The 25323-nt window shown below is 53.4% G+C and overlaps 3 protein-coding genes across 25 annotated transcripts in view; 2 read left to right on the top strand and 1 right to left on the bottom strand.

Annotated features, from left to right (window-relative positions):
• The first annotated feature begins 77 nt into the window (after positions 1-77).
• RFXANK (regulatory factor X associated ankyrin containing protein) lies at positions 78-5979 on the top strand. 6 transcript variants are annotated; one of them, XM_081496148.1, is made up of 10 exons: positions 78-168; positions 784-923; positions 1440-1634; positions 3128-3208; positions 3348-3413; positions 3667-3767; positions 3947-4072; positions 4428-4494; positions 4857-4937; positions 5760-5979. In XM_081496148.1, the coding sequence occupies exons 3-10, from the start codon at positions 1448-1450 to the stop codon at positions 5828-5830; spliced, it is 780 nt and encodes a 259-aa protein (XP_081352274.1). In that variant the 5' UTR covers positions 78-168; positions 784-923; positions 1440-1447; the 3' UTR covers positions 5831-5979. The 6 variants fall into 6 exon arrangements, with proteins under 6 accessions (XP_081352274.1, XP_081352272.1, XP_081352273.1 ...); XM_081496146.1 differs by having other exon boundaries at positions 3125-3208; XM_081496147.1 differs by having other exon boundaries at positions 78-473.
• Positions 5485-24117, bottom strand: NR2C2AP (nuclear receptor 2C2 associated protein). 17 transcript variants are annotated; one of them, XM_081496162.1, is made up of 8 exons: positions 23802-24117; positions 19066-19276; positions 9791-9921; positions 7300-7445; positions 7014-7104; positions 6538-6643; positions 6391-6465; positions 5485-6135 (listed from the first exon to the last, which is right to left on the bottom strand). In XM_081496162.1, the coding sequence occupies exons 4-8, from the start codon at positions 7335-7337 to the stop codon at positions 6029-6031; spliced, it is 417 nt and encodes a 138-aa protein (XP_081352288.1). In that variant the 5' UTR covers positions 7338-7445; positions 9791-9921; positions 19066-19276; positions 23802-24117; the 3' UTR covers positions 5485-6028. The 17 variants fall into 17 exon arrangements, with proteins under 17 accessions (XP_081352288.1, XP_081352281.1, XP_081352291.1 ...); XM_081496155.1 differs by having other exon boundaries at positions 5485-6145; positions 6398-6465; XM_081496165.1 differs by having other exon boundaries at positions 6377-6465; positions 24056-24117.
• The window catches only part of NCAN (neurocan), a 31792-nt gene continuing 21032 nt past the window's right edge, over positions 14564-25323 (top strand). The window contains exons 1-6 of one of the 2 annotated variants that reach the window (XM_081496138.1): positions 14564-14658; positions 19094-19173; positions 20089-20499; positions 23162-23336; positions 23430-23557; positions 24078-24371. In XM_081496138.1, the coding sequence (XP_081352264.1) occupies positions 19101-19173; positions 20089-20499; positions 23162-23336; positions 23430-23557; positions 24078-24371 (1081 nt within the window). In that variant the 5' untranslated portion in view covers positions 14564-14658; positions 19094-19100. Of the gene's footprint in view, positions 14659-19093; positions 19174-20088; positions 20500-23161; positions 23337-23429; positions 23558-24077; positions 24372-25323 lie in introns of those variants that run through there. The other variant, XM_081496139.1, reaches the window with a different exon arrangement.

Here is a 25323-nt window from a genome sequence, read left to right as displayed (position 1 = left end):
GAGGACCGGAACCGGAAGTCTGGAGAGACAACCGCCTAAACTTTCCCTGCGAAACCACGCCGCGCTTATCCAGTTCCGGTACTAATCGGTCTTCCCTTCTAGATTCTTAGTCAACTCAGACAGGAGAAGGGGCGTGAGTGAGAGACTGGGGAAAGAGGCAATCGGGAGGTTAGTGAAGAGGGGTCGAAGACCCCTTGAAGCTCCAGGAGGGACGCTCAGGCAGAGGAGGGGCAAGGGCGCCCTCCTTTACCGAACCCCTTTTCCGGAGGCCGACAAACTGGGGAAGTACTCCATGCACTTGTACCCCACTGCTGCCACCAAATCCCTGCAGAGGCTTTTGAGCCCCCACGCCTGCACAGGAGGGAGCCCCTCGAAGTCCCCGACGGCCGGCCACGTCCCTCGCGCCCCCCCTGCTAAAGAAAGCGCGGCCCGTCTGTCCGAAGGCGGAGCCGATTGGCTTCGTCAGGAAAAACGTGAGGGCGGAGTTAGGGGTGAGGGGGATGAGGGCAGTGCACGCGCGAGAGAGCCCTCTGAGGCCCCGCCCATCCCTCCCGACCCTACCAGGCTCCCTCCGGGGAGGCGGGGACGGGAATGCGCAGGCGCAATGGCATAATTCTTGCCCTGGCGGAAGCCACGGCCCTCCCCCAAGCCTTAAAGGGCCCGAAACAGCTCCTACTGCTCCAGACATTCCGCACTTTTGCGGGGGGCGGGGGTGCGCAGGCGCAGTGGGAGAACTCGGGGTGGGGGTAGCGGTCGCGTATCAAGTTGCTGTCGTCCCAGCAGAAGCAGGCAAGGCGCAGACAGTACAGGCTCCATCTTGCTGCCCCTTACATCAATTGGAAGAGAAAAGTTTGTGACTTGCGCCCCAAAGTTTGGGGGTACCCTGACTTGCGACGTCGGGTGACAGAGGAGGCTAGCTGGAGGTGAGTGGACCTGATGGATTGGCTTGAGAGGGGCGGGTGAGATGCAGCCAATCACATCTTTGTTGAGCCCTCGCTCATTCTAGAGATTTCCCCCCTCCCCCCAAAAAACAACAGCAGACATTTATTAAGATCTGCCCGGGTATCAGGCCTCCTGCTCAGATATTTACAGACATGATTTTTTTAGGCCTCATTTCCCCAATTTTGTAATGAAGAAACTGAGGCTTAGAGAAATTAAGTCAGATGCCCAACCTTTCACAGCATATAAGTGGAGGGATTCAAACAGACAGCCGACCCCAGAGCCAGGGCTTTTAAGCAATGCCTGTTGTATCTGCTCTGGTGGTGGGGAGGAGTGGGTCCAAGAAGTCCAATTAAAACTGGACTCTGGTTTTAATTTTCTGGCTGCGTCTGAGTTTACCCACCCTTACTGTGTAAGGCCAGGTATGCAGTCAGTGCCTACTTAATGAGTTGTTGATAATTAAATTATTGCCATCTCTCCCTGTTTGGCCCTTCCACCAGCTTTCCCCATGGAGCACACCCAAACTGCGGAGGATCTCAGCCTGACCCAGCAGCCTTCAACCCCAGAATTTGGGGACCCCGAAGACCCCAGGGATGAGGCTCCTGACGGCTCAGACACTGTGGTCCTCAGTCTCTTCCCCTGTACCCCGGAGCCTGGGAATCCTGAGCCAGATGCTGGCAGCTCCTCACCTCAAGGTAGGATACTTCCCCTGGACTCCCGCTTCTGGGATGCAAGAACGGTGGAATGTCAGGCCCAAGACGAGACCTCTGTCTTTATGTCCCATCACCTTGAATGTGTCTTCCCTCTCAACCCTGTGAGGGATTGCTTAACTGTTTTGTTTTCTTTTTTTAAATTGTGGTAAAATGCACATAACATAAAATTAACCATTTTAACTGGAATTGCTTACAATTCAGTGGCAGTAAGTGACCGTGGTGTGTCACTTCCACATCTTTGTAGTTCTAGAATGCTTCCATCACCCCAAAAGGAAAACCCCAGAGGTATTAGCAGTGACTCCCCATCCCCTTCTTCCAGCCCCTGGCAACCAAAATCTGCTTTCTGTTCCTATGGACTTGCCTGTTCTGGACATTTCCTATAAATGGGTTCATACAACATGTAGCCTTTTCTGTTTGGCTTCTTTCACTCAGCGTGTTTTTAAGGTTCACCTACATTGTAATGCGGAGAAGGCAATGGCACCCCACTCCAGTACTCTTGCCTGGAAAATCCCATGGACGGAGGAGCCTGGTAGGCTACAGTCCATGGGGTCGCTAAGAGTCAGACACAACTGAGTGATTTCACTTTCACTTTTCCCTTTCATGCACTGGAGAAGGAAATGGCAACCCACTCTAGTATTCTTGCCTGGAGAATCCCAAGAACGGCGGAGCCTGGTGGGCTGCCATCTATGGGGTCACACAGAGTTGGACACGACTGAAGTGACTTAGCAGTACATTGTAATGTGTGTCAGTACTTCATCCCTTTTATAGCTGAATAATCTTCCATAGTATGGAAGGACCATATTTACTTTATTCATTCATCCCTTGATGGGCATTTGGGTTGTTCCTCTTTTAGTGAGTGAATAGTGCTGCTGTGAACATGTATGTACAATTTTTGTCTGAACACATGATTTCAACTCTTTGGGGGGTACCATGCGAGCTCGGATGATAATTCTATGTCTGACTTATTGAGGACCCAAGGATTTCTTTTGACGGGAATCTTTTGAGAATGTCTTACTCAGTTCCCCCAGGGCCTTTGCCCCTGCTGTTCCCTCTGTGTGAAATGCTCTTCCTACACCTCTCCCCAGGTTTCTTCAACTGGCCAAGCTCACAGTTGGGCCTCTTTAGAGTGGCCCTCTCTGACCACTTTCTCTGAAAGGGACTCATCCCCTGCCCTTCCTTCTTTCTGCCCCTCTTCCACCTGCTTTTCATTTCTCCTGAGCCCGTTATTTCAGCTGAAGCTTTCATTCTGTTTCTGTCTGACTCCCTGGCTTGTCCACGGGCCCTTGAGGGCAGGGACTTTGTGCAGAACCTTGCCAGGATGGAGGAGAAATACACACCCTGGGCATCTGAGAAGGTGGAGTGAGTGGATAGTGGAGCCATGCACAGCCTCTGGTAGTTCCAAGCCCCCAGGGTCTGGCCTTAAAACCCAAGATATACTGAGGGGAAATTGAGGCCCTTTCTCTCTCTCCCAGCAGGCAGCTCCCTGAAGCACTCAACGACCCTCACCAACCGGCAGCGGGGCAATGAGGTCTCAGCCCTGCCAGCCACCTTGGACTGTGAGTGGGCCCCTGGTCCCCAGGCGGGAGAGAAGTGGCGGGGTGGCAGGGGCTGAGAAGAGCAACTTTGGACAGGGATAAACTGAGTAATGGAGCAGGGATGGGACAGGTGAGGACTCTGCCTCTCTCTGGCCCCCAGCCCTGTCCATCCACCAGCTTGCCGCGCAAGGGGAGCTGAGCCAACTGAAGGAGCATCTGAGGAAAGGTGTGTGCCCACATGCATGCGCCAGTATGACTTCACTTGCTGGTGTGTGCGTGTGGCTGCTGACATGACCTGAGCCTCCACACGCGTACCTATGTCTGTATGTGCGCCTGAGCATGTCCACATGTGTCATCCACATGTATGCCTCCCTGCCCCACACCTGACCCCAGCCACCCACCCACCCCGCCCCCAGTTCTGCAGCCTTGGGGAGAGTGGGCAGGGGTACATCCCTGTGGTACCACCCCCCTCCTGCCAGGCGACAACCTCATCAACAAGCCGGACGAGCGCGGCTTCACCCCCCTCATCTGGGCCTCCGCCTTTGGAGAGATCGAGACTGTCCGCTTCTTGCTCGAGTGGGTGCGTCCCAGCCCAGCTGGGGGCTTCCTGAGGACTGGAGGGAGGGCAGGGGTCTCAGCTGAGTCTGCTGGGGCCGTGTCTGTTAAGATGGAGCTAACATAGGGGCCCCAGGATTGCAAAGGCTGCCCCCACCCCTCCCTCTGCCCTGGCTCTGTCACTGCCCCCTCTGCTCTTCCCAGGGTGCCGACCCCCACATCCTGGCCAAGGAGCGGGAGAGTGCCCTGTCACTGGCCAGCACCGGTGGCTACACGGACATCGTGGGGCTTCTGCTGGAACGTGACGTGGACATCAACATCTATGACTGGGTGAGGCGCCACCCACTGGCCCTGGGCACCTCACAGGGTACCAAGTCTGCTCAGGGTGCTAAGACCCATCCCCAAGCTTCATAGAGCTCCCAGGTTTTTTTGGTTTTTTTTTGAGGGGTTTAGCTGACACATAAACAGCTCAGATATAGCGAACAGAGCCGAGGCCGCCTGTAGAGCCAAGGGAAGTCAGGGCGGGCTTCCTGGAAGAAGCAGTATCTAAGCTGAGACCCAGGGAAGAAGCTGGATGGGCCAAGTGACAAACAAGAGGAGGAACCACATTAAATGGGAAGGTGTGGGGGGTCATGAGAATCTGGAAAAGATGGTGTCGGTTGTCCTCTACCCCTGTTCCTGACAGAATGGAGGGACGCCACTGCTGTACGCCGTGCGTGGGAACCATGTGAAGTGCGTGGAGGCCTTGCTGGGTGAGTGGAGTAGAGGCTGGTCCTGCAGGAATCCTGATGGCCAGGGAGGGGTCTGAACTCTGCCTGAGCTGCTCTTAGTATGGGTAAGAGCATCCTGGAGGATTGAGGTGGGGACAGGAAGGGGCAGGGGCAGCACAGGGGTCTGGTCGACTGGGTTGAGCATGCACACTCTGCATACCTCAGAGACCCTGGAGGTGGAGATTCCAGTGGCCACATTCGTCAGAGGTCACGCTCTTGTCCAGGGCCACACTGCCACCAGCAGGCCTGTGGCTGTGTAGTAGGTAGTCCCTGCACCTCCACGCCCCACCCAGGCTCCTGGTCCCCAGCCCAGCCTCCTCTGCAGCACCTGTTCTGCTTTGCAGCGCGAGGAGCTGATCTCACCACTGAGGCAGACTCCGGCTACACCCCGATGGACCTCGCCGTGGCCTTGGGATATCGGAAAGGTTGGCCTGAGATACTTGGAGGCAGTGTCAGGGTGCTCTAGGTGGGATAATCCACAGCAGGGTGCATCGGACATCCCTTTTGGATGTCAGATGCTAGCAGGGAAAGTGTTCATGTTAGCAAACATCAGGTGCTGGTGTATACTTGGCCTGGGCACGTACTAGTCCCAGCTCTTGGGGCTCCCCGTGTACTGGGGCAGGAAGCCGATGTGTATCAGTGACAGGGGCCGTAATGGAGGGACACGCAGGCACTGAGAGGTCTAAAGGAGGCTCTGACGGGACGAGGATACCAGGAGGGCCACAGTGCACATGGCCATGGAGACCAGCCCCCTCCATGGCAGGAAGTGGATGTGAACAGGGGTTGGAGACAGGCCCCAGTTTGACTCCCTACTTCAGAAAATGGGGAGATCCCAACAGAACTAACCCCTGAGGTCATGGGGGGGGTGCATGGGAAGTATCCCATTCCATCCTTCCTTGATGGACTTTCAGTCCATTTGAGACAAATAATTTTTCGCAGTCCCTCTCACCTTTAAAAGTTCCAGTTTGCCAATTTTGTTCGGTAAGGAATATTTTTATAACTGAAAAACCTCCAAAAATGCATTTTTACAAACTTTAGGGAAATTGAGGTTCCTAGGAGCGGGGGCCTCTGTCTTCCCAACTGTTCTCTGGCAAGGATCTGGATCTCCTTGAGGAGGAAATGGGTCCTCCCTCCAGGCCCCAGGGCTGAGGCCCCTGCTCATACCCTGAGGGGAAGGTACAGGTTGGCCTGTGCCTTTGCAGCCACCGTTCAGTTCATGGCCCACCTCTTTCCTGTTCTGTTTCCAGTGCAACAGGTGATCGAAAACCACATCCTTAAACTCTTCCAGAGCAACCTGGTGCCCGCCGACCCCGAGTAAACACCGCCCACCAGGGACTCAAGACACTCAGGGAACAAAATGGTCGACCCAGAGCTGGGGGAACCCAGAACTGGCTTCAAAGGCAGCTCCTGGACAGACGGTGGGAGGGGGCCCTTTCCAAGAGGAACCAATAAACCTTCTGTGCAGAACTTGAAGGACTTTGCTGTGCTTCCTGGAGGAGGCAGCCACCCAGCAGCCTTACACCTTCTTCCCTAGCACACGTAGGTGGTAGATGACCACTCGGCCAAAGAAATCAGTGGTATCCTCAAACGTCACCTTCAGCTGGTCCACCTCAGCAGGTGGCACTGGGAAGATGTAAGCAGAACAGTCAAGGGAAACAGATTTCTTTCTTTTCCCACCTGCCAGCCCCAGCTCACATACATCCACCATGCTGGGTCACCCACCACACTGTTGGTCCCTCAGAAGCTCTTGCACAGAACACACTGTCATGAGCCCATTTTACAGGTGAACCACTGGAGACCTAGAGGCCACCTGCCCAAGGTCACACGCCAGGGCCCACAGCTTTCAGAGGCACAGTCACTCCACCCAGCGGCTGAAGCAGGATATCTGAAGCGAGTTGTTGTCCTCAGGGTAAAAATCCACAATCTTGCGAAGAGCCTCACTCCCCAGAGAACCTGCAGCAGAGAAAGAAGCAGTGAGGCCAGCGAGTCCTCTCTAGTCCCCCACTTTCCAGGGTTTTCCAGTACCTTCCAGGCGGCTCTGGCGACTGGAGAAGCCCCCCTGGAACTGGATCTGCAGCTGGGAGACACAGATGCACTGGGGAAACTCCAGTGTTACCCATTGGGAGGGACCCTGGAAGCAGACAGAAAAGGAAAGGCCCATGAGCACTTCAGACTCAGCCCTGCTGTGCCTGTCTCTCATTCACACAGTCCATGAGGGGTGGGGAGCACAGTGCGAGCACAGGTTCCCTTCCTGGCCAATCTGCCCAGCTCGGGAGCCCCCGAATTGTCAGGGGACACTAGACCCCTAATTCATTTTTTCTTTCTTTCGGTGGTGCAGCACAGCTTGTAGGATCTTAGTTCCAAAATCAGGGGTTGAACCCACACGCTCAGCAGTGAAATCACAGTCTCTCAACCACTGGACCAACGGGGAATCCCTTAGACTCCCCGCCCTGATTCTGAGTCACACTAGAGGTGGAGAGTCCAGGGAGAGGGTGCCTCACCTGGTCCGAGTTCCAACACGTCTCCTCGTCCTCGTCGAACAGGTGCTTCTTGCCAAACTGCCTGGTGTTCCGATTCAGCACCGAACTCACCCTAATGGCAACCAGAGTCGCAGCGTGGAGAGGTGCTGAGCACCGTGGCGAGGGCTCGCCTACTGCCTGGCTCACCCCTCCCTCACCACCGGTTCGCTCGTTTCTGTCTACTCCTTAGGGACTACACCCCAGGCCAAGGGCCTCGTCTGCCACTGCCCGCCCCCATTCACACCCCACCCCTGCCCGGGTCTCTCACCTGCTCACTGTCTCTGGACAAACCAAAGAGTGGGTCATCTCGGTTCCACAAGGCCTCGCAGGACTCAGAGCTGGGCTCAGTCCAGGTTCGAACCCAGCCCGCCAGAGCGCGACTCTGTTCACGCCTCAGAATCTACGCGTCCTCACCTGTAGCGCGGCACAAGATCCGTCACTGCCCGGTCTCTCCAGGCCTAAATGTCGCCTTGATCAACCAACCCCTTGCTGGAAAAATCTGGAGTTTCGGGGACACTGCTAACGACCCCAGGCCAGGCCTTTCACAGTGGGTCCAAGAAAGGTAAACAGGTTTCCTATCGGTTCACGGAGCGGTCGCTCCTTCTCGGAGCCTCAGTTTCTCCTAAACTACTTTCGGAACCAAAAGCAAGACTCGGAACCGCGTGAAAGCCGCGCAGGCGCGCCGGCCCTCGCTCCCGGGGCGTGGTTTAATTTGCCCCGCCCCTCAGCTCCTGCCTCTTAAAGGGCCCTGATCCAGTGATTGCGGGCTTCCCTGCCGGCTCAGGCAAGGAATCCTGCTTGCAATGCAGAAGACGTGGGAGATGTGAGTTCGATTCCTGGGTTGGGAAGATCTCCTGGAGAAAGAAATGGCAAGCAACTCCAGTATTTTTGCCTGGGAAATCCCATGGGCAGAAGAGCCTGGAGGGGTAACACTCCACGGGGTCACAAAAGAGTCAGACACGACTTCCCTGGTGGCTCAGACGGTAAAGAATCCACCTGCAATGAGGGAGACCTGGGTTCGATCCCTGGGTTGGGAAGATGCCCTGGAGAAGGGCATGGCAACCCACTCCAATATTCTTGCCTGGAGAATCCCTATGGACAGAGTCCATGGCGGTAAAGAGTCAGACATGACTGAGCCACTAAGAGCACAGCACAATGACCAAACAACAACAAAAAAACTGAAGCTGGAAATGCTTACTAGAGGAGGAGCGTTCCTTCCCTAGGACTTCCCCAAGGCCAGCCCTGCAAGGAGACAGGCAGTGACATTTCCCACTTCGGTGGTAAACAAGGGGGCCATGGATTTCTACAAGCAAGTCTCTCGGATCTGGAGGGGAAATGCAGGTATCTAAAGCAAGTGTGTGCCTACGGTGTGTGTGTGGGGGGGGGCTGTCCTTTGGTACGTGCGGGTATAGAGCACTAGTTTTAGAGTGCAAGAGAATTCTTGTAATGATGTCTTCCCACCAGTAGAATGAAGTCTGCCGAGTTCACTCTCTAACTGCAGGCGGATTCTTTACTGTCTGAGCCACCAGGGAAGTCGTGTCTGACTCCTTTGCGACCCCCTCCAGGCTCTTCTGTCCATGGAATTTCCCAGGCAAGAATACTGGAGTTGGTTGCCATTTCTTTCTCTAGGGGATTTTCCCAACCCAGGAATCGAACTCACGTCTACCATGTCTCCTGCATTGCAAGCAGGATTCTTCACCACTGAGCCACCAGGGAAGCCCACAAGCCTGGGAATCCCTGCACTTCACTGCCTCCCAGAGGCAAAAGGAAGAGTTGAGGAAGAAGCCATGATGGTGCGAGTACTGGGTGTCTTTATCAGCCTCGTGTGTCACCACTGGGACACAGAAGTCCTGGCTTCCAAATCTGTCTTCTTAGTAAATGCTGCCTAGGACAGGCTTCTTGGAGGAGGGGTAATGTGAGGTGGGTTTTGAAGGATGAAGAGGAGTTTGCCAAACTGGATTATACAAAGCCTCAGATACATGGCTAAAGTTTTGGTTCACTGATTCAGTAAGCAACTCCTGCCACTCCCTACTGCCCAGCCCTGTGCTGAGTGATGCTGAGGACTATGAGAAGTCTCAGTTCCAGCCCCATATCTGAAGATCTCCCAATCTGGAGAAGAAAGAACTAGACACATACAATCCCAGCCCCTTGGGACCAGAGCTGAGCAAGAGGGAGAGATGAGGCTGGGGAAATAGAGGGTCTACCTGAGGGAGGGCTTCCTGGGAGAGGGGATATTGTGCCTGTACCTTACTGAGTGGGCAGTAATTCACCAAGGTGAGAAAAATTGGAGTGGGGAGGTGGGTGGGCAGGCAGAGTGAACAGCATAAGCAAAGGCCTGGTTGAATAAAAGACCATGAATTTGAATAAAATATGTGAGTCCAGATCCTGCTGGGCCTAAAGCAGTCCAAGAAAGGTGTTTGAGAAAGGCGGTACACCATCCAATCCGCGTGAATGGAGACTTCTGGACAGAGCAGCCACTGGGAAGAGGCTGCAGTTCCTGGCTTTAACTGAATGGTCTGGGATCCAGCCCCTTTCTTCAAGGGCTAGGGGAATGGTCCTCCTGGCATCCTACTAGTGTCTGCCCAAGTCCACACCAGGAGTGGGGGCTGGCTGGGAAAATGGGACACCAGCGGAAGGGCCACCCCATCAGCCCCTGCCTGTCAGGACTTCCTGCATTCAGTCATGGCCTCGTGCCATCCAGACCTGGCTCTGCTGGTCTGAGGGCAGGGCTGGGGGGGTGTCAAAAAACACCTCCCTACCTCTAGAAGAATTTAGGAAGAGTATGGGCCCTGGAGAGTCCAGATCAGGTTCAAATCTTGGTTAGGCCATTCATTCATTGGCTGTGTGATCTTGAACAAATATGTTGACCTCTCTGAGCCAGTTTCCTTATCTGTGAAATTAAGAGAATTCTATTTATAAGACTGCTAGAGAATTCAGTGGACTCTTTAGGCTGACACGTAACAACAGTGGTTGACATTTGTTGAGCACCTACCCTGTGTTTAACTTGAAGCCACGTCTGTCTCCATCCACTAGATCATTAAATCTGCTGTGCTGGTCCTTGTCACTCCCATTTTACAGCTAAGGATACAGCCCCTCAGCCACTCAGCAGCCAAGGTTCCCCAGGGAGGATATGCAGAGCCCCAAGGCCCCCCTTGCCACTTCTGGTCTTGGCATGGAGCCACCATGCCCACTGGGATGAAGCCAGCTTCGTACCCTCTTCCCGCCTCCTCACCCCACCGGCGCCTAGGCATGAAAGAACCTCCTGTTTCTCCAGGGAATTAGCAGCTCTAAGCTCCCAGCAGGGCAGCCAAAAGTGGTCCATTCATTTGCCTTAGTGAGAAGAGACTAATCACTCCCTCCTTCCTCACCCCAGGGAGTGGGGCAGAGGGAGGTTTAGAAGAGCATGGAACTGTAACTCTGGTTGGCTGAGGGAAACTGAGGCAAAGAAGTCATTTATGTAAGGTCACCCAGGGGAACCGGGATGCCAACTCCAGTCTCACTCTGGAGTTGAGCTGAGTTCTGCATTTTTCAGAAGAGGAAATGGAGGCTCAGAGAGGGTCATGGATTTGCTGAAGTCACACAGCAAGTATGGGTCAGCAAGGACTCTGGGGAGGCAGCCACCCTCATGGCAGAAAACAGGTCCCACTTCCCATAAGTTTCTCATCCTGGGGTAGGGCAGGCCAAAGCCCTCAGATTGCTTTGAGCTTCAGTTTCCCCCTGGGGCATAAATATAATGATTGCCCCAAGGCCGCAGCCTGGAGAGTCTGTGGAGGTAAGGGTGATGGAATCCTCTGGGGTTGGCAGTCCCCTGTGGGGCAGATCTGGGTCTGATTTACCCACTGGGGCCTGCATGGGTACCACAGGGCCCAGCTCAGGGTAAAAGGATGCTCACTTGTTTCCACAGGAGGTAAGCTTGGGAGCCTGGGTAAGTGGAGGTGATGGTAGGCAGGAGAGGGGGTGGCCACGCACGAAGGGACAGGGAACACCTTGGGCCACAACTGAGTGTTGTTGGATGGTGAACATGAGTGACTGTGCTGTGAGTATGGCCTCGGGGGCCTGTCCCCATGTCGGTGACTTGGTGTCAAGTGGTCATGGTTGGGTGCTGACTGTCTGTAGGTATGCCCATGGCCATAATCATGCTTGGCTGTAAACAACATGGGGCAAATGTGAGCTGTTTGTGGCTGCCAGGAAGGCGAAGTTTCTGTGGGTATGCACAGCAACAGGTGTGTTTGAGTGTGAAGGGGTTAGGTGCAGCTGGGCTCAGAGTGTGAGCTTGGTTGTACAGTAGATATGACTTGTGTGTGACCAGGTGACAGTGTGAGTGGCCTGTGTGATCTGTATGTGGCCTGGCCAGGTGTGGCCTGCTGCCTATCCTGTCACCGTATGTCTGGGATATGACTTTGTATCAGTGGTTGGCAGTGACATTGTATGTGACAGGTGTGAACATGGTTGCACGTGCCCTGTTGATATGTCACCTTTGGTGTGTGAGAGGCATTTCAGGGGACAGTGTCTGTTCCTAATGCCCAGCTCTCCTGGAGGGTCCGGCCTCCTAGCTCATTCTCTGGGCAACCAGCCTCCTCCCCTGTTCCCGCCCCCGACTCGCAGCAGTCCCTGGCCTAAGACCCAGTGTGGGGGAGACAGAGGAGGCACTCAAGGCTGAGGGTGGGAGGCCGCTGGCCCACTCCCAGTGCAGGCCTATAAATAGCTCTTTGAGCCCAGCAGATTCCCAGGCAAGGTTACCTCATTTAAGCCCCCAGCAACAGCCTGCTCCCAGGCCCCAGGCCAGTCCCTCTAAGCTCAGCCCTGGCACCAGTGAGGGGAGCCAGGGAGTGGGGAGGAGGGGGGAGTGAACAAGTGGGGGGAGTCAGAGTGGGGATTAGCTTGGTTCTGAAGCCACAGACCTGGTCTCCCACTTGTTGTTCAGAAGCTCAGTCGTGTCCAACTCTTTGTGACCCCGTGGACTGCAGCATGCAAGCTTCCCTGTCCTTCACTATATCCCTGGGTTTACTCAAACTCATGTCCATTGAGCCGATGATTCAATTCAACCAGCTCATCCTGGGTTACCCCTTTTTCCTGCCCTCAATCTTTCCCAGCATCGGGGTCTTTTCCAATGAGTCAGCTCTTCGCATCAGGGCTCCCAGTAGGTCCCTACCCACACTCTGCAACCTCAGGCAGGTGGTCCTATCTCCCTGAGCCTCAGTTTTCTTGGCTGGAAAATGGGCAGCAGCTTGATAGCAGTTCCCAGTTTGTGTGTCCCATTTCATTCTCCCAGTAACCCGGTAAGGTGGTTTACTTTTAATGATCCCTGTTTTTGACAGGGAAACTGAGACACAGAAAAATGAAATGGCTGGTCCAGAGTTACACTGTTAGGGATTTCAGAGAGGATTTTTTTTTTTTTTTGGCCATGCTTCGAAGCCTGTGGGATCTTGGTTTCCTGACCAGGGACTGAACCTTTGCCGTGGTAGTGAAAGTGCGGAATTCTAACCACTAGACCACCATGGAACTCCTCAGAAAGGGGTTTTGAACTCCGGACTTGTGGGGGCCAAGCTGCCCCCACATGTCACCCAGACTCCTGTCCCCGCTGCCTGCCACCTGCAGACACTCACATTAGTGTGATCCCTGACCTCCATCCTTCTTTTGTGATGAGAAGTTCCCCAGTGTGTCACTTTGGTCCCTACGGCCACTACTAGCCCATCCCAAGAACAGCAGGCTGACACAGACCTTCCAGGGAAGACTTGCTCCCTTGGGGTCTTCCGTCATCCTTCACTCATTCTCACCCCCTTTTTGGTAATCTTGCTGAAATCATCCAGTTCCCCGTTTCTTTGTTTTTCCACCAGTCGAGACCCACCCTCAGAGATACAGCCACACACATACATGGATGCAGGACACTCAACCAGGGCAGCCCAGTCTCAGTGCTGAGAAATGAAGACCCTGGGAAGAAAGGCTTGCTGGGGAAAGGGCTGATTTCTTCATATTTTTGTCCTCCCTCATTTCCACTTTTCATTATGGGAAAATACACAGAACATAAAATTTACCATTTGAAAGTGCACGATTAGTGGCAGTAATCCACATTACTGTGCAGCCATCACCACTATCTAGTTCTAGAATATTTCCAGCATGCCCAGAGGAAACCCTGTACCCACTTGCAGTCCCTCCCTGTCATTCCCTCTCCCCCAGCTCCTGGTCATCCCAATCTACTCTATGCCTCTGTATTTATCTATTCTGAACATTTCATGTAAAGGGACTCACACTGTGACCCTTTTGTGTCTGGCTTCCTTCACTCAGCATAATGTTTCCAAATCTCATCTGTGTTGGAACACGTATTACTACTTCACTCCTTTTTATGGCTAAATAATATTCCATTGTAGCCCCTTTAAGATCTGGGATCTCCCTACAAAGACATGCACATCCCCCCCCATCAAAGCAAAAATGTTTCTGTAACAATAATACCTGGTCCACACCAGGTGCTCCATAAAAGCTGACTAGATAATAGAATGCATGGATGAATGATAGTTCTGGATGGCACTGGCAGAAACAGTTCTAGGTGTGACACACCTGAGCTCTGACTTTGCAAGTCTCTTATCAGCTGTCTGAACTAAGGAGCTTTCTTTCCTCTCTGAGTTTCACTTCCTCTCTATCAGTTCAGTTCAGTCACTCAATCATGTCCGACTCTTTGTGACTCCATGAATCGCAGCACACCAGGCCTCCCTGTCCATCACCAACTCCAGTTTACCCAAACTCATATCCATCGAGTTGGTGATGCCATCCAACCATCTCATCCTCTGTCGTCCCCTTCTCCTCCTGCCCCCAATCCTTCCCAGCATCAGGGTCTTTTCCAATGAGTCAACTCTTCACATGAGGTGGCCAAAGTATTGGAGTTTCAGCTTCAACATCAGTCCTTCCAATGAACACCCAGAACTGATCTCTTTTAGGATGGACTGGTTGGATCTCCTTGCAGTCCAAGGGACTCTCAAGAGTCTTCTTCAACACCACAGTTCAAAAGCATCAATTCTTCGGCGCTCAGCTTTCTTTATAGTCCAGCTCTCACATTCATACATGACTACTGGAAAAACCATAGCCTTGACTAGACGGACCTTTGTTAGCAAAGTAATGTCTCCGCTTTTTAATATGCTGTCTAGGGACCTTGATGTAAAACAGTAACTGTAGCCAAAACTGTTTCAAGTGTGAGCCCTGGAGAGCTAGACAGACCAGGATTGGAATCCCAGCTCTGCCCTTTGCCCAGGCGTGACCTTGAGAGAGACTTCATCTCCCTGGGGACTCAGTTTCTCCATCTGTAAGATGGAGCAGGCCCCACCATGGGACTTCTGGGGACACTTACTGTGAATGGGAGGAAGTCTGGCACAGTCGTCTCTGGGGTGGGGTGAGTGGTCGTAGGAATCGGGAGGGGATTTTGGGCAGAGGGAGCCCCCTCCCTCGTACAGTTGGAGGCTTCAGGCCGGCGGGGGCGCATGCGCAGAGCAACCCCGCAGCCCCTTTATAAGCGCTGAGGCGGCGCTGGGGCGAGCAGAGCGCAGGGCGCAGGGGTGGACCCGGCGCGGATTGAGCCCAGCCAGAGCGTCCTTTGTGCCGGTCGACCGCCCCGGGATGCGTTGGAGCTAGGAGCCAGGTGGGGGTCTGTCGTGGGGAGGGGGTTACGTTGAGGGAGAGGTCCTAGGGGATTCACACAGAGCTCAAGATTGGGAAGGGGGGGCTGGGATCAGAGAGAAGACCCTAGAATGGGGTGGTGGCTTAGAGGGGGAGGGAAGCCCCGAGTTGGGGAGGGAACGCAAACTAGGAGAGGGCTTGAGAATGTCAGGGGGATTCGGATTTGGGGGTAAGGTTGTCTGGAGAATGCGGAGACGACCCTGCGATGGGGAGGGGCTGGGCTGGGGGTGGGTGTTACAGCTGGGGAGGCACTGGGAACCAAGGCTAAAGAAGGGGCGCCCCAAGTTTAGAGAGAAGAGGGGAACAGCCACCCGCTGAGCGTGGGACTCCGGAACAGGGCACCCTGTGTCTGAGCTGAGACACCCCAAGATTTTAAGTGGGGATTCCCAGTTTGCAGATGAATGCAGGATTCCAGGATGGGCTGCAGCAGTGTGGGGGCTCCCCAGACCAGCCTGAGCCTGAGAGAAGGGGGTCTGTACAAAGACTGAACCCCCATAGGGAAGGGGTGTCCTGCGGTGTCTCTGCCCTTTTGGCTCAGGTCTTGTTACCACATCTTGACTCAGGCAGGAGGCTCTGGGGGCGCTCCATTCCATGGTGGTTCCTGTTGTTTCCTGGGACCTAGAGTTGGGGTGCTGTCCCTTCTCTTGGGAAGCACGCTGTGTGTCCGAGGTGAATACTAGGTGAGAGCCCCTTAAAACCCCCAGCTATCGATCAGAGCACCCAGTCGCTAAGGGGGAGCCACCCCCAATACTTTCACATCTGGCCACGTCCTCACCACTAGACACAGACCTTTGCCTCACCCCTTCAGTTATGTCTGTCCATATGGATGCATGTGGAAGTCCTGGATTGGTTTCGGGGCACAGGCACTGGGAAGTAAGGGGCTGGGGCCCTGGGCCCAGCCTGGGCAAGAGCGACCCCCATCCCTGTGTGCGGGGCTTTGTTCCTCTCGGCAGCATTAATGGGAGACAGCCAGGCTGAAGAGAGGGTTGGCGCTGGGCCCCAGCGGGGGTTGTGGGGGAAGGGCAGGGAGGGAAGCCTAGGCAGACCGTGGGACCCCAGAACCCCAGCAGCCTCCCTGGCTTATGGACATTCCCAAATGGAAGCTGTCCCCCAGGAGCTAGGGACTTGTGTGTGTGTGTGTGTGCGTGTGTGTATGTGTGTGTGTCTACCCCATGCTGGGAGGAGGTGGATGCTTATGGTGTCCTCTGTGAATCTAATGTGACCAAGGTTGTGTCTTTGTCAGGAAACTTGTACCGGGGCCACATCACCAGGTTGCAAAATGATGTGTGCCCACCAGTCACCAAAGCCACAATTTATCCAGTCTGGTCTGTGACAGGGGCTGGCAGCTACATGTGTGAGTGTGTGTGAGGAACTGTGCCTGACAGAGTGGCCTCATCGAGGGGTTTCCATGGGGAGCCTGAGACTGTGGGTGTGTGTCTTTGTGCAGAAGACGTGCTGCCTGCCTTGTAAGTGCCCATATTGTCTCTCTTTGTTAATGTCACTGTGAATCTGTGAGTGTGAGTCTCCAAGGCTCTGAGCCTAGAGTGTGTGGCTGTGTATGTGTCCCGCGTGTATAGCCAGGTCCTCTCCATGTGATCGACAGTGTGGACCCTGGGTGGGGGAGTGTGAGATGTGGTCTGTGTGCAGAATTGGGGAACTAATGGAGGAGACATTGGCATGGAGTTCGGGTCTCCAAGGGGCAACCAGGGCTGATTTACTGAGCCCATCTTCCTTTCTCCTCCAAGGAGTTCCATGCGTTGAACCCATGCACACAAATACACCCTGACTCCAAGGCCAGTAACACATACACGTGTGTGCTCACAGCCTCTGCTAAGCATTACTGGTACCCACACTTGGTCCCCTGTGCCCCACCCAGTACACATTGCCGCTGTGGACCCTCATACATGGTCCCATACCACAGAGCGCATCCTTGCCTGGACACAGCACCTTGATGCACAACCAGGCACAAACACAAAAAACGCCTGCTGGCAAACTCATCCTCACTCAGTGCCTTCTGAGACAGGAGATGGGTGTGAGGGAGGGGAGATGCGCGTGCGCACACACACACACACACTTTCTTCTTTCTCTTTCTTCCTGGCCACCCCTCCCCCAAAGCCCCACAGGCCCCTACTTGCATATGTATGAGACTCATGCATTATTAATAAGGGGACAAGCCCCAGACAGCTGTGTAAATGCTCACCTCTGGTGGCCCTGGGGTATTTTAAGAGAAAGGGTGTGGGTGTGTGAGGGTGCTGTTGGAGGGGATGGGATATGTGTGGGAAGGCGTGTGTGTGGCAGGAGGAGGGTGCACCTGAACCTGTGTTTGTCACCTTTTTGGACCACCATTGTATATTTGAGTGTGTACACAAGCCTTTGTGTACAAGTAGCTGTTGTTTACGGGAACATTTCTTAGGCTTCACAAGTCAGCTCATTCCATTCTCCCAGTGACACTCTGAGGTCTGTGCTGGGTGATCCCCATTTTACAAGTGGGAAAACTGAGGCACAGAGTGATGAAGCAACATGTAGGGAGTAGAGACAGGCCTCGAAACCTAGTCATGAGGATAGAGTTTGAGCTCTTAATCATACAAAGTGTGTGTGTGGAGGGGTGTGTGGTTGTGCATGTGCATGAGAATTCTCTGTACTTGCCCCCTCCTAAGGCTTCCCAGGGGGCACTAGTGGTAAAGAACCCGCCTGCCATTGCAGGAGGTGTAAGAGACACAGGTTCAATCCCTAGGTCAGGAAGATCCCCTGGAGAAGGGCATGGCAACCCACTCCAGTGTTCTTGCCTGGAGAATCCCATGGACAGAGGAGCCTGGCAGGCTATGGTCCATGGGGTTGCAAAGAACTGGACAGGACTAAAGTGACTTAGCACGCATTCACGCAAGGCTCTCCTGGGGCATGCACAGCCCAGAGTCCTGCCCCACCCTTTAATACCTATCCAGGGCTTGAGCTATCAGGGGCCCTGCTCCTCTCAGGGTTCTGAGAGGGAGAAAGAGGACAGCAAGGGATGGAGGTTGAAATGGCTGAGGGTTTTCAGGTTGGTAGTTAGGGACACCATACCAGGAGCTGACCTCTGCCCTGCTGTGCAGTCCCAGGCAAACCACTCACCCTCTCTGGACGCTGAGTCACTGCCCTAAGAAGGCAAGGAGAGTGGGCAGTGCCTCTGTATCGCTGCCCCAAAGTTCAGCACCACGGACAGGTCCCCAGCCTGCCTTCCTACAGGGGCCTCTGGGAGCTGGAAACTGGCAGGGCCCCGCTGCCCGCCACAGGACCCTATTCCGGACTCCATCCACACTCCCCTATTCAGGGCTATTCTTTTGTCAGGAAGAGGGTGCAAGGGCTGGGTTTATAGGTAATGTTCTAACTTCCCATCTGTCCCCACCTTCTGAGGCACGTTGGTGGGGGAGGGGGACACAGGGAGGGGGCTTTCAGAGGAGTGGGAGGCTTTAGGGAGGAGCCATACTGCAGGGTTTCTAGTCTCTGGAAGAATGTGAAGTCGGGGAGGACACGTTGTGTCCCAGTGTCTGTAACGGGCTTTGCTTACGGGTAGTGCTCAGTATCTGCACTTGATGAGCATATGCCACAACCTCTATAGAAGTCTGGACCCATGACGGGAGTTTCTCTGTGGATCTAGGAGGCCTCCTCATCAGTCAGTGTGAATTCAGAGGGAGGGTGGGATGGGCAAGGGCGAGGCCCCTTCTTCCAGCTGGGACTTGGCAGCTCTTCAAAAATCCCAGAAACCAGGAATAGAATCTTGGCGACAACCAGATCCTGGAATTGAAGCTGAGAATCGTGTCAGTCAGCAAACCCAGATTACAGGCTGGCTTGGAGGCAAGCCTGCTGCCAGAACTGGGGACCCCAGGCAGACTAGGACTGCATGTTGCCCTCTAGGAGCCCCCAGTTTGATTTAGGAGGCCAACTTGAGAAATGGGATTTTGATCTTGGCTGTTAAAGTCAATAATAATAACAGCTAAAATTTACCCCTTCATGCCAGGCAGTGCTAAGTATTTTGTATGTATTGACTGTATTGACTCATCTATTCCTTCCAACTACCTGATGTTATTCCTATCTGACCTGCAAAGAAACTGAGGCACGGAGAAGCTAAGCTATTTGCTCAAGGTCACACAGCAAGGAATAGGCAGAGAGACAACCCTGATTTGATTCACTCCAGCACTCATGCTCTGACCATAAGGCTTCACTTGCTGGGGTTCTGAAGTAAGTTGGCCCCGGATTTGGATCCCAGATCTGCCCTTGCTTGTTGACTGTGTGACCTTGAGTGATGCATTGCCTCTCTAGCCCACGTTTCCAGATCTGTAGAGGGGGAGGAATTGGTCCTTTCATGTCAACTATCTAGAAGGGATATACTCACCCCTTACTCCCTCTCCATCTTGTTTCAGGTCCAGGATGGGGGCCTTGTCTGTCTGGGTCTCAGGCCTCCTGACTCTCCAGATGCTTCTCTCTGTGGCTGGGGAGCAGGGTGAGTTTGCTCGTGAGGTGAGAGAGGTTGGGGTCTGGAGAACTGACAAGATGGGGCAGCCTTTTAACTTGAGAGCCTTCTCCTGCTGGTTCTCTGGCTTGGTCTGGAGAATAAAATGAGAATAGATGAAAAAAGTCTTTGAACAGTCAAAAGCGAACAAGACACCTGAGAGGTTATTTTTAGTCATTGCCAGCAGAGGCTAGAGGTTCCCGCCTCTCACTGTTTTGCTGAGATGAGCTGAAGAGAGAAAGAGAAAAAGAAAAAAAAAGAGGGAGAGAGAATAGTATGAAGATTGATTAGTGATGCCTGCCATGGGTGTAGCAATAGAAATAAAACCCTATATGCCTCTCCCTGGCATCTCTCCAGTGGTGGTCAAAAGGCCAGACTTTAGAAATGCCTCCTGATTTGCTCTGTGGCCTTAAGCAAGTATGATGTCTGTGAGCCTCAATTTCCTCAACTCCTCCAGAAGAGGATGAGAGATGGCTACCTCTGCAGATGGTGATGAAAATCAAATGAGCTGATTGCTATTTATAAATTGCCTGGTATATAGAAGGTACTCCACAAACACCGTTTCCCTTCCGATGGTTGCCTCTCGTTTAACTTTTAGGGAAACCATGGCTCAGAGGAGAACACTGACTTTTCCATGGCCACGTCAGTGACACTGAGAGTCAAATCTCTGGTCTCCAGGATCTGGACTTTGAGTGGAGGCAGAACTATGAAAGGATTCGACCTGGTTACCCCTCTTCTGCTCACAGAATGGGCCACAGATCACAGATTTGTGTACTGCCTTGTGATGTTGTATAGGCAGCCTAACTTCTCTGGCCTCAGTCTCCTTGTCTGTAAAGCAAAGAAAACTGCAGTCTCTGCTGGTCCTTGCCTCTCAATCAGGCTCTCTCTCCACCTTCTCCACCCCAGGCCCACAGCACGCCACCGCAGCTGCAGCCACTGCTGAGAAGGGGCTCCACATGCAGAAAGTGGGGTCTGGGTCAGTCCGGGCTGCACTGGCAGAGTTGGTGGCCCTGCCCTGTCTCCTTATCCTGCGGCCACGGCCAGGTGCAGCTCAAGAAGCCCCACGGATCAAGTGGACCAAGGTGCGGACTGCATCAGGCCAGCGGCAGGACTTGCCCATCCTAGTGGCCAAGGACAACGTGGTCCGAGTCGCCAAGGGCTGGCAGGGACGTGTGTCACTTCCCGCCTACCCCCGGCACCGGGCCAATGCCACATTGCTACTGGGACCACTGAGGGCCAGCGACTCCGGGCTCTACCGCTGCCAGGTGGTGAGGGGCATCGAGGATGAACAGGACCTGGTGCCCCTGGAGGTGACGGGTCAGTTGGGAGAAAGGGAGGGGCCAAGACTGGGATGGGGAAGTGCATTCACTGAATGTCATCTCAGAAATCACTCCTTGGGGAATTCCCTGGTGTCCAGTGGTTAGGACTCTGCGCTTTCACTGCCAAGGGCCTAGGTTCGAGGGCCTGGATTCAGTCCCTTTTTGGGGAGTTAAGATCCCTCAGGCAAAAAAAAAAAGAAAGAAAGAAATACTCCCTGAACAGTGATTTGCTCTCAATTCTGATAAAATCATGAAGAAAGTCTCTATGCATACTCCTCTCTCTTTAGCATCTCTGTTTTTCAGGTAAGAGAGAGCAGCCTCTGACTAGTCTCTTATAGGCCACAACATTTCACAGGATTTCATAACTTGCAGTCCATGTCATGGTCACCTACTTTCACATAAGGCAAAGGATATTGGTTTTGTATTTAAAATAGGAATACAAATTTCCTTTTAAAATAAATATATGTTTTTTAAAAGGGAAGTTCTTTTAAAAAGTTGATTGAAAATATATATTAAGGGGACTTCCCTGATGATCCAGTGGCTAAGACTCCATGCTCCCAATGCAGGGGGCCTGGAGTTTGATCCTTGGTCAAGGAACTAGATCCCACATGCCAAAACTAAAGATCCTGCATGCTACAATTGAGAGCTGTGCAGCCAAATAAATAAATAATAAACATTTTAAAAATACAGGTAGAATTTGTTAAAAAAAATTATAAAAAGGAATTATATATTAAGGAAGTGACAGTCTTCAAATATCTGTTTAACAAATTCCTACATTAAATTCTTTCTGTTGAAATATTCAGCGTAGTTTCTGTTTTCCTAATCAGTCAAGATGAACAAGGCAGACAATTTTTTTTTTTAATTATTAAACCAAAGTCCTAGAAAAGGGCATGGCACACAGAAGATGCTCAATAGATATTTGAGCGCTGAATCAATGAATGGATTGTTGTGTGGAGAACGTCCTGTGGACACCTACTGGGAAGTCAATTTCCCTTAACCTATGTTGAAAAGGGAAGTGAAAATGTTAGTCACTGTCCTGTAGCCTGCCAGGCTCCTCTGTCCATGGTATTCTCCAGGCAAGAATATTGGAATGGGTTGCCATGCCCTCCTCCAGGGGACTGTCCTGACCCAGGGATCAAACCCGGGTCTCCCACATTGCAGGCGGATTCTTGATTGTCTGAGCCACCTGGGAAGCCCTATGCTGGCCATGAGGAAAGCCCCTGCACCCCCTGTTATGGAGCGCAGTCTTTCCACACCCAACAATGTCTCACTACATGTTTTATGGGGTCAGCCAATCATTCCCTTTCTAAGGCCTTGTTCTCAAAACTAATAAACCTCAAAGAAAACTGATAAGTGATGAAAGAAGGGAATTCCACCTCTGGGTTTGTTTAGTTCCTTCATTCTACCAGACATTTATTGAGCAACTGCCACATGACAGCCTGGTGCTGGAGACATAGGCATGACTGAGACACAGCTTCTGCCTTCTGGGAGCTCTCCGTTCAATAAGAGGGAGCAAAATGTTTAATTTCTTTATCTCGCTCAGCCATCTCTCTTGTTCCTAAATCAGAATTTGAGTCACAGTGAGCTTATCGATTCTTCACATCTGATAAACCAGGATGTGAATTACATGTTACCTTCTCCAGGAAGCCATCAGTGACTCCATTTCTAAACTGGGCAAGAACCACATTTGATCACCTGTTGCTCTTTGCTTCCTCTCTCAGTGCGTGTACTTAGTTCCTAAAAGGAAGCATCTCTCTTTCACTCTTCTCCATGCCTTCTGTTACCTCCAGACCCTAACCCTGGCATGAAGAACGCTATCTTTGGAGTCTAGATCTTCCTGGATACAAATTCTGGCTCTCCCTTATACTGGTCATGTGGCCCTAGACTTGTCCCTCAACCTCTCTGAGCCTTCATTTCCTCCTCTGGAAATGGGGATAATCATAGGGTTGTTGTAAGATTTCAATGACATAATGAGTATAAAGGGGCTTCCGGGGTGGTGCTAGTGGTAAAGAACACACCTGCCAATGCAGGAGACTTAAGAGACCTGGGTTCAATCCCTGAGTTGGGAAGATCCCCTTGGAAAGGCCTTGGAAAGGGAATGATTGGTCGACCCCATAAAATATGCAGTGAGACATTGTTGGCTCATGGCCAACATAGGGCTTCCCAAGTGGCACAGACAGTAAAGAATCTGCCTGCAATGTGGGAGACCCGGGTTCGATCCCTGGGTCGAGAAGATCCCCTGGAGGAGGGCATGGCAACCCATGCCATGGATATTCTTCTTGCCTGAAGAATCCCATGTACAGAGGAGCCTGGTGAACTACAATCCATGGGATTGCAAAGAGTCAGACATGACTAAAGTGACTTAGCATGTACATACATAATGCTTATAAATGTTTTTTACATCACAAATATTTAACAAATTCTAGCCCTTTATGGCCATTATCAATTTCCTCATCTGTAAAACCAGGTTATATCAGTTTCACTCCCCATCATGACCCTAGCACTATGCTTGGTGCTGAGTGAACAGACATGGTACAGGGCAGTGTACAGTAGCAGGTCGTCTATTATTGTTAGTCCAGGTGGTGCGTTCTGTAAGAGGGAGGTCTGTGCTGGAAGATTTCAGCATAAATCGGCTCCCTATCCTGGCTGTTTCTGCATAGGTGTTGTGTTCCACTACCGAGCAGCCCTGGATCGCTACTCTCTGACCTTTGCTGAGGCTCAGGAGGCCTGTCGTCTCAACTCAGCCACCATCGCAGCCCCGCGGCACCTGCAGGCTGCCTTTGAGGACGGCTTTGACAACTGCGATGCCGGGTGGCTCTCTGACCGCACTGTTCGGTGAGGGGGTACACGGGGGAGGGAGACGGAGAGCCAGCCCCTGGGAGCCCCGGGAGCACAAATCTGAGAGAGCCCCCCACCTTGTCTTGTCAGGTATCCTATCACCCAGTCCCGTCCTGGTTGCTATGGTGACCGTAGCAGCCTTCCGGGGGTGAGGAACTATGGGAGGCGAGACCCCCGGGAACTCTACGATGTGTATTGCTTTGCCCGTGAGCTGGGGGGTAAGTCTGGGGCTGGTAGAACGCCCCCTTCTCTGAGCCCCTTTATCCTTCCCAATCCCCATCCTTCCCTAAGTCCTTGCCTAGCTCTTCTAAGTTTCATCGCTCTCTAAACCCACAGCCAAGACCTGGAGCACCGGCTTTTCCTCCGCTCCCTGAGCCCCTCTCCTTTGTGCCCCTTCCGTTTCTCTGAATCTCTCCCCCTTCCTGCCCCCTTCTCCCATTCCTACTTCCTTCTTCCTCACACCTTGCCCAAGCCTCTTCCTCTCTCTGAAGCTCAACTCGTTCAGGCGCCTCAGTTGCCTCGTTTATGAAAAGAAAGTGAAGCCCCCTCTTAGCACTGCATGAGAGGCAATGACAGTGATGCTCTGGCGACGGGGGCGCGCAGCGGCGGCTGCCTCCATCTCGTTTAGCCACAACCCAAATCCGGCCAGATCAGGGCTATCTGAGATGGGACCCCCTTCCCAGGCTCTGGGGGAGGGTCCCTGGGGCACCTCTGACCTTCTCCCGCGCCTTCCCGCAGGCGAGGTCTTCTACGTAGGCCTGGCCCGCCGCCTGACACTGGACGGCGCGCGTGCCCAGTGCCGACGCCAGGGCGCCGTGCTGGCCTCGGTAGGACAGCTGCACCTGGCCTGGCATGAGGGCCTGGACCAGTGCGACCCGGGCTGGCTGGCCGACGGCAGCGTGCGCTACCCGATCCAGACACCGCGTCGGCGCTGCGGTGGCCCAGCCCCTGGCGTGCGCACGGTATACCGCTTTGCCAACCGCACCGGCTTCCCAGCACCTGGAGAGCGCTTCGATGCCTACTGCTTCAGAGGTATGTGTGAAGCCTCGCCCCTTGAGGGTGCGTCCCCTGGTGACCACGCCCCAAGGGCGTGCGCTTGGCTAACGGCCACGCCCCTGGAAGTTTGGGTTTCTAGTAGAGGCGGAGGTCAGGCAGGGGAGAAACAGGTTGAAAACTTACTCCGCGGTGAGCCACGCCCCCAGGGAAAGGTCGCATCCCTGAGACAAGCTTTCCGTAGGAGCCCCGCCCCTCCTTAGGACAAGCCCAAGGCAAGCCAAGCTCTGTGGGGAAGTCCTGTTTAGTGTGTGGTCTAGGTCTTCCAGGTGGCGCCAGGTGGCGCTAGTGGTAGAGAACCCGCCTGCCAATGCAGGAGACACAAAAGACGCGGGTTTGGTCTTTGGATTGGGAAGATCCCCTGGAGAAGGGCATGGAAACCCACTCCAGTATTCTTGCCTGGAGAATCTCATGGACAAAGGAGCCTGGGTCGCAAAGAGTCGACACGACTGAAGCGACTTAGCACGCATGTCTCCTGAGATCTCTAACAGATGATCTCAGATCTCTGGATGGAAAGTTTCTTGCCTGGAACCTTGCACAGGAGCACTCGCTGGGAAGGGATTAATGCCTCGGCTAGCCACGCCCCCTAAGCAAGACCACGGCCCCAGGGACAGGACCAGGGGATGACCCTCGCCCTTGGGTTGGTTCCATACCCTCAGAAGCTGCCAACCTCAAATCCAAAGGAGCTGAGTCTTATGTGAAAGGGCGGGGGTGGGGGAGAATCTCTTCGTTGGGAGGCCATACCCATTAGGTGCTTTCTCTTCCTGGGGAAGAGCCACGCCCAGGTCTGACCTGCCCCCCTGAGAGTTGACACTGCCTGAACTTCACCCACCAGCCAAGATGTCTCTTGACCCTTTACTGCAACCAGTTGACTCTGACCTTGACAGTGAACCTGTCTGAACAATGGGGACAAAAACTTTGCACCTCCATC

This window comes from Giraffa tippelskirchi, chromosome 6 (assembly GCF_054371585.1).
Source record: "Giraffa tippelskirchi isolate mGirTip1 chromosome 6, T2T-mGirTip1v1.2.pri, whole genome shotgun sequence".
NCBI classification, from domain to species: domain Eukaryota; kingdom Metazoa; phylum Chordata; class Mammalia; order Artiodactyla; family Giraffidae; genus Giraffa; species Giraffa tippelskirchi.
This window is presented reverse-complemented; position numbering and strand designations above follow the sequence as displayed.

Coding starts and splice junctions, on each gene's coding strand:
- RFXANK (XM_081496146.1), top strand. CDS start 1,448: ATGGAGCACACCCAAACTGCGGAGGATCTCAGCCTGACCCAGCAGCCT. Junction 4,073..4,427: donor ACATCAACATCTATGACTGG/GTGAGGCGCCAC, acceptor TGTTCCTGACAG/AATGGAGGGACGCCACTGCT. Junction 4,938..5,759: donor GGCCTTGGGATATCGGAAAG/GTTGGCCTGAGA, acceptor TTCTGTTTCCAG/TGCAACAGGTGATCGAAAAC.
- NR2C2AP (XM_081496155.1), bottom strand. CDS start 7,337: ATGACCCACTCTTTGGTTTGTCCAGAGACAGTGAGCAG. Junction 7,105..7,299: donor TGTCCAGAGACAGTGAGCAG/GTGAGAGACCCG, acceptor GGTTGCCATTAG/GGTGAGTTCGGTGCTGAATC. Junction 6,466..6,537: donor TCGCCAGAGCCGCCTGGAAG/GTACTGGAAAAC, acceptor TCTCTGCTGCAG/GTTCTCTGGGGAGTGAGGCT.